Source organism: Neophocaena asiaeorientalis, unplaced genomic scaffold, assembly GCF_003031525.2.
Source record: "Neophocaena asiaeorientalis asiaeorientalis breed wild unplaced genomic scaffold, Neophocaena_asiaeorientalis_V1.1 scaffold150, whole genome shotgun sequence".
In the NCBI taxonomy this organism is placed as follows: Eukaryota; Metazoa; Chordata; class Mammalia; order Artiodactyla; family Phocoenidae; genus Neophocaena; species Neophocaena asiaeorientalis.
Window position 1 is genome coordinate 17,159,516 of NW_020176571.1, and position 16,772 is coordinate 17,176,287.

Consider the following 16,772-nt stretch of genomic DNA (forward strand, 5'->3'; position numbering starts at 1 on the left):
TATATGGGAAAAGAATCTAAGAGTGGATATAGGTATATGGATAACTGATTCACTTTGCTGTACAGCAGAAACTAATACAACATTGTAAATCAATTATACCCCAATAAATATTTAAAAAAAAAAAGAGTAGCCCCTGCTCACTGCAACTAGAGAAAGCCCGTGTGCAGCAACGAAGACCCAACACAGCCATAAATAAATAAATACATACATACATACATACATACATTTTTTTTAAAAATCTTGCCCTGTGGAGCCTAGATAAGACTTCATATGTTGATACTTTGACATAAGCCAAGTACATGCAGCATAAATCATTTAATAGCATGTGCTCAAAGACAGGCTAGTTGAAAATTCTGAGAACAAAATGGATTTTTTTTTAAGATTTAAATAGGATCTTTCTTAGAAGATAGTTAAGCAATTATTTTTGAAATCAGAGATTCTTTTTATTATCTCAAGACACCACAGTAAACTTTCTAGATATAAAACTCCATGCCAGGTTCCTACTATGATTTATTATATAATTTTATCCCCACTTCTAAAATGATAATTTGTCAAAAGACTTTGCTTTATATATCTAAGTTTCCCAAAGTTAAAGAAAGTTTCTTTCTTTAAATGGAAGACTCCATGGTAAAATATATTTGGGAAATACTAGGTTAAACTAAATCAATTAGGTTTCTTTATTGAAGAAAAATATACATCCCGGAATCTAAAAAGTAACTTCATTTTTCTTACAAGTGAAAAAAAAAATCATATTGAAAAAATAAATCTATTTGCTTTACAGCAGTTTATAGGCAGAACCTAAATCTAAATAAAAGTTTTATCTCTATTTCTCATCTCCCAATAATCTGATACCTGTTACCAAGATCTTGTCAACTTATTTTTTAATGCTTTTGTGAGAGAAAAAAAATAATAACACTTTTATTTTTGAGAACTGCTACTTGAATAACTCATAAAATAAAAAATGATGGACAAATAAAGCTTCTCTTTTCCATAAGAAAAAAAAGCCATATAATTTATTAAAGGTAGCAAGGGATAGAAATGAGTATTTTAAAATGAATATATAAAATGATAAGTAGATCATGTGTTCAATTTGATCGAGTGTTCAACTTGGCAGAGTTAAGGCATATCCGTACACATACAGGGAGAATTCTTCATACTTCTGTACATATTTTTCCCATACTAATGGCAACCACAGGTAAATGGGAAAGCCAAACAAGATAATGCTTTTTCTATTTATTACGTACACAGGGTAGAGAGGGAGGCTCACAAACTCAAGTAACTGCCACTGCAAGGTTCGGTAATGTAAATATATTGCCAATTGAGGCTTTATAAAGTTGTAAATGAAAACTGTAGTTCTCCACACCTTTGCTGTTAATGCCACGAGGATTATCTAGTAATGTATGCCCAATGTGTTAATGTGTCCAAAATTTTAAGAATTTTTGAAAGCATATTTGAAAACATAAATATTATCCAAACTAAATCCAAAACAATTTTCACTGATTAGTATTTTTTTTTCTTTTAAAGCTAGGTGCTCTTCAAACTTCTTAGTACAGAGAGTAAAGTCATGGGCTTAACATACAAGCAAAATCTCATTATAGCAAATGTCAAGGCAACTCAAGTTTTTCTGTTCCTGTGAATTCTAGAATGGTAACTAGATTACAGGAAATATTCCTAGTGTACAGGACTCGAGAGAGTGTAAAACTGGGAGTAGGGAGGCGGTAAGAGCTCTCTGGCCTAAAAACTGTAAGTGACACACACCTTTATTTGACCTTCTTCCCCATGCTGTTAGTCTATGTTTGGTTTCAATGTACAGTCTGAATGTTTAGGTGGGCTACTTGATGGCCTGGTTGGTATGCCTGAGAGATGTGAGAGTAGCTGAAAGGCAACTGCTGCCTGACAGAGCATACGGCAAAGAACTAGGTATTGCTAAAGTCCCATCGGTCTGTTTGTTCAGCTCTGTTCTCTGGAGCCTCGTCTAAAAGGCAAACAGTGCGTACACAGATACTTTCAGCACTAGGAAAGAAAGTCTAAAAAAATTACTTATTGTACTGTTTATAATAACAGGATCTGAAAAACACTCTTCTCAAAAGTCAACCTCTAGAAAAGAAATACCTTTGGTTTATAAAATACATCCTTTTACAGCCATTCACTATGTTTCTTTTTTTTTTTAATTTAATGCTAGTATAAAATGGAACATGTAAAAGAAAATTCTGTAAACGCTCATAACTTCCAAATCGGACATAATGAAAGCTATGGAACTGTGCCTTAAAATAACTGACATGACATATAAAATCATGCACTGTATTAGTTAAGTAGAAAAAAAATGAGCCTCATAGTGCTATTAAATTAAAAAAAGAAACTTTGCATTATGAAAAGAAAAAAAGCTGGCAACATTTGTTAAAAGCTTAAATAAAATTTAAATGATCAAGATTCAAACTACAAAAGCTACCAATACATGAAATAGGTTCTCACACAGGTTCAGAAACATACCCGCCTCCTACAGAACCTATGAGGTGTTCCTCCCTTAGCAATGAAGTTTATACAAAAAAATAAAAAGAGAAAATCATCCCAAAACTTTAACTATTCATTGTTCCATACAACATATTTAATAAAACAAATTTATAGTAATTAAAAGTGATGTATTCACATACTGAACAACCACATTATCTATGTTAATCTGTAGAAATATGGAATCTGCATTTCTTAAACCCAAGGACATTGGCCAGTGATAAAAATCATCTCAGAAAATAAATATATTAATATACTAAAGAATTATTTTTAATATAACATCAATAAAATTTTTTCTAGAAAATTTTCTTTTACATACTATAACTTTAATGTAAAATCAGAAATGATTTCATCATTCAGTGGATATTTCCAAATAGATTATTTCTAATATAATATTGGAAGACAAAACAAAAATATTTATAGAATTATTCCAAATTAAAAGTAATTATTCATAAATGAATTACTCTGATACCTTAAATATATTTTGGATTGAAATTACAGTATTATAGATACATGACCAAAACTAGTTTATAAAAATAAGTTTATAAAATAAACTTATTATAAAATTATAAAAATAAGTTATAAGTACATGGAAGCATGATAATGAAATCATATTAACAGTGTAAGAATAAGGAATGTTGAGTGACTCTTACCCTCTGTTCCAATGCTGACTGAGTCTGCTGTCTTAAGAGAGCTTTAAAGGGCCCCCCTTCTTTTCCAGCACTACCACTTCCCATTCCTACAGAACATCAGTACATAAATAACAACCAAAAAACAACTAGAGAAACAGACAGTTTAATTGCATTCATCTTCATAAATATCATGAGTCAAAATCTGTTAAAAACAATCCAAACATTTAAAGTATTTGTGATGGCAACTAAGCACATATTTTACTGTTTTTATTCACAACGTTTTCTTTAGAAGCAAGATGCCAAAGTCCTACTGATCACAGCAAGCTTTGGACTTAATTTGTTCTAAAAATCATTTATAAAATTATATTAAGGTGATAAATTTTTATATAATATTCAATTTTAAAATCTTCTAATAAAAAATAATCAATATAATACCAATTATTTATACCATGCTAACAATTTAAGAGTGCTAAAAGAAATGAGAAAATTAAATGTTTATTTAAAAGTAAATATATAGAGAGAAAAAGCACTAATTGGGCTTATCTAAAATATTCTAAAATTCTCTAAAGAGCATGAATAATTTCAGGCAATTCTGAAATATAGTCACATCTATTTTCTGATAATTTCCCATTCCTAAACATAACATTCATGACAAAACAGTATTAATAGTCATATCATAGTTTTCAACAGTCGTTTGCAAAAATTAACATAAAGAGTTTTTTTAAAAAACCAGAGGCATATAATAGACACCTCACAAATGTACACAGTCATGGATGAAAGAATTACATTTCCCAAGCTCTTAGATGTATTTTTTTAAAGGCTTAATTTTAAATTTCTTTCCCTATCTTAGTTTATTCTTTTGATAATACTAATAGACCAATTATGGTCAAAGAATTATAGAAAGCAGGGGACAGGTGAGAAGCCAGTACTCTACAAACTAGAGTTTATAGTTTAGTCCCACCTTTTAAAACTGAAGATACATGCAGGCAGATTTACTACGTACGATGACTTAAAAAAGGAACTAATTTACTTTTACATTTTTAGCTGTTCTTGGATAAGGAAACAAAAGTTAGCATGTGTATAGTCCCATTCTGTTCTTTAAAAATAAAATGAAATGTATTTTTCTTGTAGTAACCTAAATGTAATTTTTAGAGACTATACAATACTAAACACAGAAATGAAACTAAGATTTTTATATGAAGCATATTGAAAGCCATAAAATAAAACGTAATCTTGTAGAGATAAATGAAATATCAGAAAATAGAGCAGAATAACTTGAAACTTAATGCAATGGACAGAAAAAAAATGGATAATGAAAGAATATCACCAAAATGAGACTTAAACTGATTCAAACAGAATAATTTACTAATGTAACCATATGGTTTAGCAACATGATGGTACAGGTCCAACATGAATGGAGTTGGTGTGAAGGGAAAGAAAGTAAAGCATCCAGAACAGAAACTCTGGTAATGAGAATCTAAAAATTATTGGAAATATGCAGATCTACGTGTCCTTAGACATATAATTTTTAATACATAAAATTCTTTTAGCAGAATATTCATAATTATCCATCAAGTAATCCTCAATCATGTCCTCATAATAATTCTAACCATTAAACTCTGTCTGCCAATAAGAAAAATAAGAGTACATCCTGTGTAAAATACCCAATACTTCTATATGGTATGAAATAATTAATTTTTTTCAAAGATGATTTAAAATAAAGGGATTAAAAAGCTGACATAATATGATCCTACCAGAAGCAGCCAGGAACAGCTCTTCACTGAAAGAAACACTTTTCCTCAGAACTGGGCTGACAAGGCTAGAAGGATGAGGGGGAAGGCTAGATTCCGAGAGGAGAAGACAGGACTTTTTAAGATGAAGGGAACCACAAGAGAGAGAGGGGGAGCTGGGACACAGGTAAATCCTAGCCCCCTGTGGGTAAGGTGCTGTGGAGGAAAGTAGCAGAGAAAAGTTGCAGATTCAGAAGATGACCAGAAAATGCAGGATAAGGAAAGCAATGATGAAGCAAAACATAACAGTAGAAATGAACTGTAAAATGCATACACCAATCAAGTAAGCATATGAAGTCATTCAGCAAGATCATCTATTCGACATAATATAAATAAAAGGCAGAGTCTAAAATTCAACAAAACCTTTACAAACTCTGCACTCATTAAAAATTTTTAAATCACTAACATAGGATTTTATGCCATTCTAATTACTTTTAGCTGACTTTCCTGCCATTTTTTGCTTAAGGCTGTGTAAAGCTAAAATGTACCACATTTTTTAAAGCCAGAAATTTGTTGTCTCAAATATAAAAACATATTCAAAGTGGTAAAAGTATAGTTCTTCAAATGTTATTAACTAAAACATACCACTTATGAGTATTTTAATTGAATACCATTCAGAAAAAATCAACACTTGCTACCACATTAGGCAGATAGTCGCCATTAAGTTTAAATAAATAAAATATTAACTTCTTTCTGTCCATCTTTGAGATGTACATTAATGATTTTCTTTTTCCTCTAAAATTTTAAATACGCAAATCCTATCACAGTACTGTTTATATTTACAAAGATTTGAGTACCTAAGAGCCAAAGAAACACCCTCTGGATCACAAAAAACATACATGGCAAAAAGCCTGACCAAAAAAAGTAAAAACTGGCTTAGTCAGGTGTCACATCAATATCCTAACACTAGAATTCTAAAATTCCACTCCTACTAGTTGAATACTTGCAAAAAAAATGAAAATAAAACCTTGTAAAATGTCAAAAATTAGACTCTATAAAAATATTTAAATCAATATGAAATTTTTTAAAAACCCATCTGAAGATCCATCTGAAGGTGGGTGATAGCTTTAACTACAAACAGAAAAACAACTTTCTCAGTCTAAGTTTTATTAACTTTATTCTATTTTTTTGGCTCTCCAATTTACCTATAATAAATCAATCATAAACAACTAATCTATCATGAAATACATGCTGAACTACAGCTCTAGGAACTTTAGAACATTCATAATTTTGCCACTTTAAATCTCCATGAGAAATAGCAATGCTCCTCAGGAGTATTCAAAGATATTTTTGGGACCCATGATAAGGCCAAACAACTAAAAATTGTTAATATCCTATAAATATGCGATTGAGGTATTGAATAGTTATAGTAAAACAAAATGATTAATTTAGTGACAGCTTATAAATGTAGAAATACATGAGAGTAATAGCTCTTTTGTAAGTTAATTTTTAAAAACTAAAAATTTGGAGCTAGAAAATAAAATGCAAAAAAGTTTTCATTGATAGTACAATTGATTGCCTACTAGAAAGCTAAGGAAAGAGAAGTCTCTTTCAGTTAATTTATTACTTGACAATCTTCTTTAGACTTGGCTTTTCTGGTGAATGAAAAAAAAGAAACAGAAAGACCAAGGAAACACTTTCAAAAATGTGTCTGTAGTATGGCAAAAAAAAGGAAGGTAAGAAATACTGAAAAGTGACCTGGAATACACAAATAAACAACCAGTGGACAAAGCCTCAAAAATATGTTTAAGAAAACTTACTCTTCAAATGCTATCCTAGGTCTTTATTGTTTTCATTGTTATGAATTTCAAGGCCAGAACCTCAGCCTTTACTTAAAAACAAAACAAAACAAAAAACCCACTTCACTACAATTTCAATGGTTCAGTTTTTATGACACAAATATGGTGAAGATGCCATATTCCAAAGCATCCATTACTATCAAATATCACATTATTTTAAGTTGTTATTTATAACTATACATGTAAAAATAAAGCAATTATTTTCAAAGAATTAGGTGTTAATAATTATCTTCTTTACACTTTGTGACTACATTTATAAAAATAGATATTATGTCTATAGGATTTTTTAAAATGCCCTTTCTTTACTTTGGAAGTAGTGCTGGTTCTTTTCATTGTTTTCGTAAAATCTGGGGTCATTTTCCAAATCTCTTGTCTAACACAAAAATAAGGTTATTAAAGATGATAAATTAAAAATAATGCAAATAAACTAGGCAAAATGTTTTCATCAATCTGGCAAGGAAACTCCCAGACAAAAATGCTATTTGCAAAAATTGCAAACGATTAACTTTTAAATGTTTTATTTATTTTTTATTTTTCTTAAGAATAATAATTCAATGACTTAAATAAGCTAATTCTATTTTAAGGAGTAAGAAACTAATTTGATTTTTTTAATCAGTTTTTATCATAAAACATATTCACAAAAACTCAGAGATTAACAAAATACAAATAGGAGAGGGAAAAATTATAAATTTCATACCCTGGCAAATATGCAAGAATAAGTAAAGCAAAAATGCTATTTTCTAACCTAGAGAGTAAGACTAGCAGAACCAAATATTTTAAATAATAAGCTAATAAACAGATATATGTACTCCAAAATAACCAAATCAGTTGTAAGATTTTTTTCTTAATAAAATCTTAGAATTAAATTCCAAAATAGAAACAATGAATTCAAAAATGCTCATACTGCATGAGGAACTGGATTGCAAGCTACTAGCGTTACTTTCTATCCAAATGCTTTACGATGTTATTCCTCTTAATTTGAGCATGAAATGGAAAATGACTACATGCAAAAATAAATTCTGGCCTTCTTATCTACGCTATGATTAAATCAACAGAATGTCACTCTCTGAACAAGGTAACTTCTGAACTACACAAAATTTTCACATTTTAATTGTAGTAACTGAAAATGATCAGTATTCACATTATCTTTTAACTTAAATGCCAAAAACAGGAAGAAAGGCTTGGATGGAAAGCTAATAAGGAACATAAACAAATTTGGAAAAAAAAGAGAAAAAGTGAGCGGAAGTGCCTTACCAGTTTTGGGTGTCAAACTCAAATCTGTATCAGAAGAAGAGGACTGTCGACTGTAGGACTTGGAAGGTGAAAAGGAATAAGTTTGGTTTTTCAGAGGGGTTGAGGGTCCTGATGAGTGAGTATTGGGATTGGGATCTTCATTGAAGGGAATCCTGCCAGAAGAAGGTGGAGAAATATTAAGTAATCATGTGCCAAAGGACTTGACGGAGGCAGCATGATCTAAACACCAGGAAAGTATTGGGGCAGGGCCAGCAGTCATTTCTTAAGTGTGGAGCTGGGTATGAGGCCAAAGACATCCAATTGCTGTTTAACCATTCATCATTCTCCAGATAAGTAATTATCTGCCTTGAAACAGTTAATAAGCCAAGTAAAAAAGCAAAACAGCATGAAATGGCAGACTAAGGGGGTAAAAAAACATTAAAAGAAGAAATAAACAAAAAGAATAAATACATGAATAAAAATATTTTCAAACAAACAATGCTTTTTTAAGTTACAAAAGAAAAAATGATGACTGCAAATGGTGTGTGTAAATATTCACAACATTTTTTATATTTGCACACACAGATATCTTGAAAAGAAAAACATGTTTCCTTATCCTATAGCATCAAGAGTGCCACAGCTAAAAACACAGCAGAGTGGAAAATGAATATAGGCTACACAGAAACATTGCATTTTATGCAGAAGAGTCGCTTACCTGTTTTCCAACAGCTCTCTTCCACAGAATGAAACAGACCCTACTGTTACAAGTTTTGTATATAAAGAAAATAAGCAAATCAGAAGCTTTGGCAGCTATTTCACTTAGAGTCCAATCATCAATTTTATTTCTAACCAAATGCAGAAATAATGGCAAAAATACATACTGGAGGATTCTCCTAAAAACTCACAGTATACATATACAAGATAGGGTTCTTAGAGGATCTATGGAAGAGACTTTGGAAGCTGGAAGAACACTTTCACTTCCATGTAGTTAGAGCCTCTGCGGCGGCTAAATACAGGATTTCTTCAGTGCCACTGGACTACGAGTGAGAAAAGGAGGAAGCAAAGACTTGTGGTACCTGCCTACGCTACCTGCCTGCCTGCCCTCTGCAGCCACTCTGCCCGTGGCCTGCTTCCCCAGCTCTGGAGTCTGAGCAGTCTCGTACCAGTATAGATGAGAGTGGGAACAGACACAGAGAAGTTCTGAGTAAGTCGTGAGCCAGTAGCAGTGTGAATTGGGCTGTTGTGAGTCGAGCGGCATCCATGGCTTGGAGGATGAACCAGCGGAGACCTGAGGGAATTTGTGGTCAAAGTGGAAGAAAAGAAAACAATACATACAAGAGATAGCAAAGTTATGTTAAAATAATTTCAAAGGAGCTTGTAGTTAGGGGACAGGAATTATTTTTTAATCCCTAGCATGCACAAAACAAGTTGAGATAAAAAAAGAAGAGCTAAATATTAATTTGTTAAGAAATAGTTACAAAGAATCAGGTTAATAAATTAGAATTGTGAATAAGAAAAATAGCAAGCAGAACTGCCAGTGGAATTAAATAAGAAAAAGATTAAAATTTGGATTTTCAGTTACTTTAAAATGTTTGCTATTATTTTGATCACCACAGAGCTTACTAAACAATATTTCAGGAAGAAAACACACATAAAAATGAAAAGCCAAATACGATGTTCTTATACTACTTTGAAACTGAGATATGAATAACTGCTGATATGTTTTTCTACAAAGGAAGTTTAACTAACAGAACTGTTTCTGTCTAGCATATCAAGACAGAGCTATATAAGAATATGAAAATGACAGCATAAAGAGAAATGAGTGAATTGAATTAATATAAGTAGATCCAATTATTCCATATTTCAGCACCCCAAGTATATAGCTTAAAACCAGGTTACACTGGGAACAAAACAAAGCAAAGGGACACCACTTTAAAAAAAAAAAACATTAAGCAATATAATGACTTTTGTGTAGCTTTCAAACAGAATAGATTATTAAACTTAAACAGAATTTAGTTAAACTACATTCTAAATTGAAATTGTGTAAGATATCAACTAACATCCTGCAATAGATCACATCTATGCACATGTAAAGGATACTCAGACCAGATACACTTAGACCAGAAACATACATCTACGGCACTTAAATTTTCACAAAGAAATTTAGCTGAAAGAGCATAGTTATAGTGGATGGGGAAAAAAAGGTATATTATATAATTAAGAATCCTAGACTTCATATTAGCAACTATTTCATTGTGCAATGCCTTCCCTTATGCACAATGAGGGGAAATGAATTAAGTCACTACACTCTGAAAAACTACCATACTCCCATTTTTTAGAATTCAAATTAAAAGTAATCGAGAGCCCAACTTTTCCTGGCCTTATTTCCTTTTCCGCTGCCCAGTGAACATTCCCAATAATCACAATTTATCGAGATCCAAACATGAGTTTTCGTTAACTGGCAATAATGGTCTTTTAAAGACCATCTACTTTCTGAAAATATCACTGCTTTTACTATAGGACAAATGTTTTTGCTTTTGTTGCTAATTTAATTTTTTAAAGTGTTTAACTGGTAAAAATCAAATATCTCACTGGTGACTAATTTCTACACAAGCAACTGGGTGAGGTTTTATTTTTGTTTTTTCTTTCTCTGTTGAAGTAAGTGGCTAATGGAGTTAAAAAGTCTAAGAATCGGTGCCGTACAGAGGAGAAACTATGACTAATGTCTCCTAGAAAGTACTTTTTTTTTAAATTAGAGAATCAATAAACCATATTTAAATGCACTTTCTACCATCAAGATAGTTCAGCTAGGAAACACCAAAGAGCTTTATACTCCATAATACACTAAATATCTAAAAGGAAAACACAAACTGATGGAGCAGAACACACCATTAATAAAAGTAAAATAAAACGAACATCATTAAGTGTTCAAATTATGACATCAAATTAAAATCCAAGTACAATGGAGAGAGCATCACCATAATGTATTCTTTGAGTCCTAATTCTTATCAATCTCCTTGCATGAAAGGTTGCCTTACAAGAATACCCTAGTGGTATTTCTAACATTAAATCTATTCAGGCAGGAACATAATCCAAACTACCTTATCAAATCCCTGTCTAGAATCAACAATGTTAAAATTCAAAACCAAAATAATTATAATCAGGTGACTCATAAAACAATTTTAAACTAGTGCCCAAATTGATTCATTAACAAAAATACAAAGAAGCTGGTTGAAATAAAGCAGCCTGAGGTTTTGGTTTTGTTTTTTTAAATAACATGACTTATGCAGTAATATGCCATTAGGAAATCTTAATGAAGCCACTTAAATTCTTCATGGTGTGAATAGCTGACAATTTAAGGCAAATGGCTACAACAAAATTAGAAAAAGAAAACTTAGACAAGCTCAGATTTACATTAATGGAGCTCTTCCTGAATGAAGGCGAAATGTATTCCCCTACCATCCATATGTCACTTTAAGGCACCAACAGGTACTGCAGCTTTCTTTCCACTAAGTAATTCAGTGAAAAGAGGAAAACTTCAGACATCACAATTGCAAAGGCCAGGCCCCTTCAGGCCGTACAGATAAAGCTGGAGGGTGGCAGAAGGAAGAGGGACCCAGCTCTTTACTTAAATTTGCTATGGAAAGAGAAAAAAAACCTAAATCCCTCAAAAAGTTATACCTGCAATCTGACTTTACCTGTAGCAGAAGGCAGTTCATATCTTTTTTAAGACAGATTTTAAATGGAAGATAAAGCAAATTCACTCAATAAATCATTTAAAACATTTCACTTATCAATATATTTCCAAACAAAATTAGGCAATATATGTAATACTGTGCTCCCTCTTGTGACTAAAATTTAACCCAAATAACTAAAGGCCAGCAGAATGGAACAAGTAAACAAAAAGAAAAAGTTGATAAAGAATCTCACTTTTACATAGACTGTTTGAAAAAAAAAATTGTGATTGCTTTCTAGGCAACCTCTCTTGACTACTGCTGAACTGGGAAACATTTTGGGTTTTCTGACTACAGAACTCTGACCTCCTGATGATAAAAGACAGAGGTCAGCACACCATATAGTACAGGCCAAAATCCATCCTGCCATCTGTTTCGAAAATAATTAAGTTTTATTGGAACAAAGACACACTCATTTATTTGCATACTATTGACGGCTGCTTTCATGCAACATCTGCAGAGCTGAGTCCTTGCTATTTCCATTCCGGTAATTTACCAAAGAAGTTTGTTGACCCTTGATCTAGAAGAATCTCTAGAGCAATGGTTCTCAATGGAAGTACCATTGGCATTTAGTATGGAACAAGTCTTTGTTGTACAGAGTTGTCCCTAGCTGTGCGGGACAGTCAGCATTTCTGGTCCCCAACAGAATCATCCTGCTCACCCCAAGCATTACGACAGAAAATTTTCATTTCAAGCATTCTTTGTTGATAGCACCACCAACACCATGTTGAGAATCTCTGCCTTAGGCACAAACGATGACACATTAGCAAAATGGAGCCAACAGAAATGTTCTGTTGGATCACAAATACTTTTTTAAAAAAATGTAAGAGTTTAAATTCCTTTAGATCAAGATTGTCAAACTCCTTTTTTTTTTTTTGGTAAACAAACATAAAAACTATATGGCCAGTGCTTGAAATATTAACTATCTGGCCTTTTACAGAAAAAGTCTGCCAACATCTGCTTTATGCAGTACCCAGTATTCTCCATTATACCCAATTATTTTATTTATATAAACTGCTTGGCCTCTGTAGACACTGGAGTTTGAGACCCCTGCACAGGTCAATCTTTCCTGCTTTCTATACTATGTTGCTAATAATAGGCATAATTGGATTATTAGATATAGGGTATTAAGCATTCCCCAGACAACAAGTAAAATTCTTCAGAATGCATAAGCTTTAGATATACAGTGTCTAAAGATGTGGAACAAGTTTAATTTTACATTACTTAATTTGAATTTCATGACAGTATAAATAAAATATTAGGAATATCTAAATAGTTTTAAGCTTCAAATTTTGATAGTCATCTCTGATAAGAAAACTGCTGCAGGAAAAAATGTATGTTGAACAACTCTACTAAAATGTTTCAAATCAGGGCTTCCCTGGTGGCGCAGTGGTTGAGAGTCCGCCTGCCGATGCAGGGGACACGGGTTCGTGCCCTGGTCTGGGAAGATCCCACATGCCGCGGAGCGGCTGGGCCCATGAGCCATGGCCACTGAGCCTGCGCGTCTGGAGCCTGTGCTCCACAGCGGGAGAGGCCCACGTACCGCAAAAAAAAAAAAAATTTTTCAAATCAAATGAAAATATGTACAAAAGATAAAAAGCTCCATAAGAACAAATCATCGATTCATACTTACTCCTTCATTTCTTTGGACGGGGAATTACATGCAGGAAGGAATGCTGCTGGGCTACTTAATTTATCCAGTGTACACGCTGTTCCTATGGCTCGTACCACTAACCCAGATTCGCCTTCCAGATCAAAGCACTGTAAGTACCCGACAACTGCATTTCCTCTCATTTCAAGTACTTTCAAGCCAATCTTCCTCTGCAGTTCACCTACGAAAAAAGAAAGAAAACACAGTCGGCCTCTTATCTGCATGTTGCATAATACAAAGCTGGACATGGTGGTAATAGGAAAGAGTCCAGAAAATCATAGATTATTTAATATATTAAGTGTAACATTATGTTAAATATAAATATAACATTTGTATGTATTTATAAATATTAAATATAATTAACATGTTAATATAAGTATAAATATATTTCTATTTTCTATTTAAATACATAATTTTATTATAAACATAACATTTGTACTTATTAAATATAACATATTTATTATCTGATATATCTGTGTGAGAGTGTGTGTGTGTATGCATGCATGCGCGAGTGTATATATACACTCACGCATATGTACATAATAAATACAAACTTTAGATGGAAATAAGTTCTTCAAAGGAAAATAAAGAAAAGTAATGGGGTAAGAGTGGCGGGGGGGGAGGGGGAAAAGGAGGGAAAAGATGTCAGAGAAGGACTATGAAAAGGCAACATTTAAACAAAACACCTTAGAGAGATTACCTAAGCTCTGACAACAAATAAACACTCCAAAGAGGAAAACTAGAACTCAGTTTCCTACCTCCTTGCTCAGGGCATTTTCTACCATGCCACTTCATAAGCCCAATTTCCTTTTACTACCTAGTTAAGAAGTAACTATAAGCTTCTGATTCAGATTTCGTCTTATTATAAGATGGCAATGCACATGTGTTCAGGAGGACGGGGCCAGGGATAGGGAATCAGTCAGTTAACAATTCATAGTCTTCATTGTAAAGTTTTAGTAGCATGTCAAAAGGAAGTGAAGAATTTTGGAGGATTAAGTCAATCAGCCATGAAGTTTTTTGTTTTTTTTTTAAATACCTGACATTAAAGAAATGAGTCTCTGTCTGGCCTCGTTTGATGCCCTTGGTGTGCGAATTCGATCAATCCATTGATATTCTGGGTCTTCGTTGACCACAAGTTCTTCTACAAATCCATGAATTATTACAGCTCTATAGCACTTTGGAATAGATGTCGCTGTTAAAAAAATTATCTATTATGCTTCTCTTTATCACAAGGCTAAATTTAACTTTTTAAAAATGTACAACTAAGTTCTTACCTTTTGGATACATAGTACAAGAACATCTTTTACTGTGATAACCTCAATGCAATCATAATAATACTTTCAATCAAACAGTCTTCTAAGTTCCATTTTATTCTTAGAAATAATCATTTTCCTTCATGAGGCCTCTTGCCTTTCTCAAGTAAGCATAGTAAGATATAAACTGTATTTTTATAATTCAGAAAACAGCTACAGACCATCTTAAATAGCGTTCAATACGAAGTGTAAAAAAGTCAAAATTAAAGTGAGCTAGCTGATATTATATAAAAAATCAGAAAGCAGATAATGAATACCAAAACACTCTAATCATCGGAAGTCCTTTGAAAAAGTTCTGCACACCACATACTGCAGCCTTAAAAACCAAGCCATTAACTTTCTGACATAATCTGAGAAGTCATACAGGCCTGTAGTTTCTAATAATCCATGGTTATAAGGCCAATTGGTTCAGTAGTCACTATACTACTTAATAGACTCATTCAATACATAGAACAACAAACGTCACTGGATTTATTAAAAAGGGGAGAATGTGAGAACATCTATACCAAACTATATGCATGCCTTGAAACTAACTCCACTACATAGGAGTTTTCAACCCTATTAGTCCAGGCTGGCTATGAATTGCCCAGATCTGTTTAATTGTGACCCATATTTCATGGCATCCGCAGGGCTCCGTACCTGTAGATGCTTATGTCACTATGGATAGTACCACAGTGCCACCTCTAGTGCTCCACTCCTATCTTTCAGCATCCTATACCAGCATAAAAAGCCACTGGCTTTTTCTTTTTTTGACAGTTATTCAAAGCTTAATTATAGTCAGATCTTTTACACATTGGACAAAAGTAATTTGTTCTAACTTTTGAAAGAAATGTAATGGGCAATAAAATATTAACCTTTATAAAGTAAGACAAATACGTGAAAATTATTTTAACCTTTGTTGACTTACTGGTACAAGAGTAAATTCTACGTTAGATGATTAGCTTGCAATCTTCTCTATAAATTAGTGTCCAGTAATTATGCTTTTTAAATAATTCTGCTTTTTAAAGCCATTTGAGGCTTCTGCAAGATATACACGTCCATTCACCACAAATGGCTCCACGTCTGTATGGCCCGATTTCGAAGAGCCCATTTGAATTAAGTCTGAATATGCCACACGTGTAGCCTCATCAAATTTGTTTCCCAAATGTAGGCATTAATGGGATTTGTTTTCATTGGCTGAGAAAGTGTGACAAGTCCTCTCCCCCTATGTTGTCGCTAACCTCTGACAACCCGCTGACATCAAAGTAGCAAAGGCTACTGTACAGATACAGTGTATCATCTGTTTCATATCACAGTGTTTTATATTATGCAGACACATACCTAGTTTAACAATGCAGTGATTTTCTTTCAACATGTGGCCTAAATGAATTGTGGACTCTTTCTGTATAGGTCCGTTTGGGTTTATTCCCTTAATTGTTGGGTTTTGAGTTAGGACTGTAGCAAATGCACAGTTCACCTACAAATGCACACTTTGCATTCCCATATCTAATTTCTCTAAGGATGAATTAAATTGTTGCATTGCAGGAAAAAACATTCCACCTTTATTTTCAATCTTGTTTCCAGTCATTCTTAAGTATTTCAGAGCTGTAATCTTATGTAGTGCTTTAACAATTAATTCTCCACCTCAGACTCAATATCACTAAAGGTTTATGTAAATATTGTCTCATTAATATATGGATTCTTCTTTAAAAATTCTGAAAAAGATCCAAAAATCTTCACCTGTTACCCTTTCTACTGGAGTTAAGTGACTGTAACCAGCAATGATTAATGTGATTCCTTCTAATCACACGCTTGTGGGCAGAGGCTGGCACAGAGACTAGAGAAGGGGGGATGTGGGGAACAGCCAGAGGCAGCCTCCCTGTGGGCCACAGTGTCACTGTCATGATGACCGCATGCACAAACATGCCCCACTGGATTTTTCTAAAAAAAACTTTCTATGAACTTGTGAAAAATTAGATATCATTTACTTTAAAATCAGATAAACAGTTCCTAGAGCTACAGTAATTACTTCTGAAAAATTCACAATTTTCTCTCTGGCATTAAGACCAAGGTATAATACGTTTTCCATTAGACTTCTGAAACATTAATTTGATTTCTCATATTTAACAATTA

At 32.9% G+C, this 16,772-nt stretch overlaps 1 protein-coding gene and 1 pseudogene across 5 annotated transcripts in view; both read right to left on the reverse strand.

The window, feature by feature from the left end:
- Window positions 1–16,772, reverse strand: part of C2CD5 (C2 calcium dependent domain containing 5) — an 82,321-nt gene that overhangs the window by 52,370 nt on the left and 13,179 nt on the right. For all 5 annotated transcript variants that reach the window (XR_003001553.1, XM_024733145.1, XM_024733147.1 and 2 more), the window contains exons 6-9: window positions 14,384–14,539; window positions 13,330–13,528; window positions 7,984–8,135; window positions 3,162–3,247 (exon numbers count right to left, since the gene is read on the reverse strand). Coding sequence is in view for 4 of the 5 variants with exons in the window: in XM_024733145.1 (XP_024588913.1) it covers window positions 3,162–3,247; window positions 7,984–8,135; window positions 13,330–13,528; window positions 14,384–14,539 (593 nt within the window). In the remaining variant the exon portion in view is untranslated. The remainder of the gene's footprint in view (window positions 1–3,161; window positions 3,248–7,983; window positions 8,136–13,329; window positions 13,529–14,383; window positions 14,540–16,772) is intronic.
- LOC112391682 (leucine-rich repeat-containing protein 34-like) lies at window positions 15,622–16,744 on the reverse strand (annotated as a pseudogene).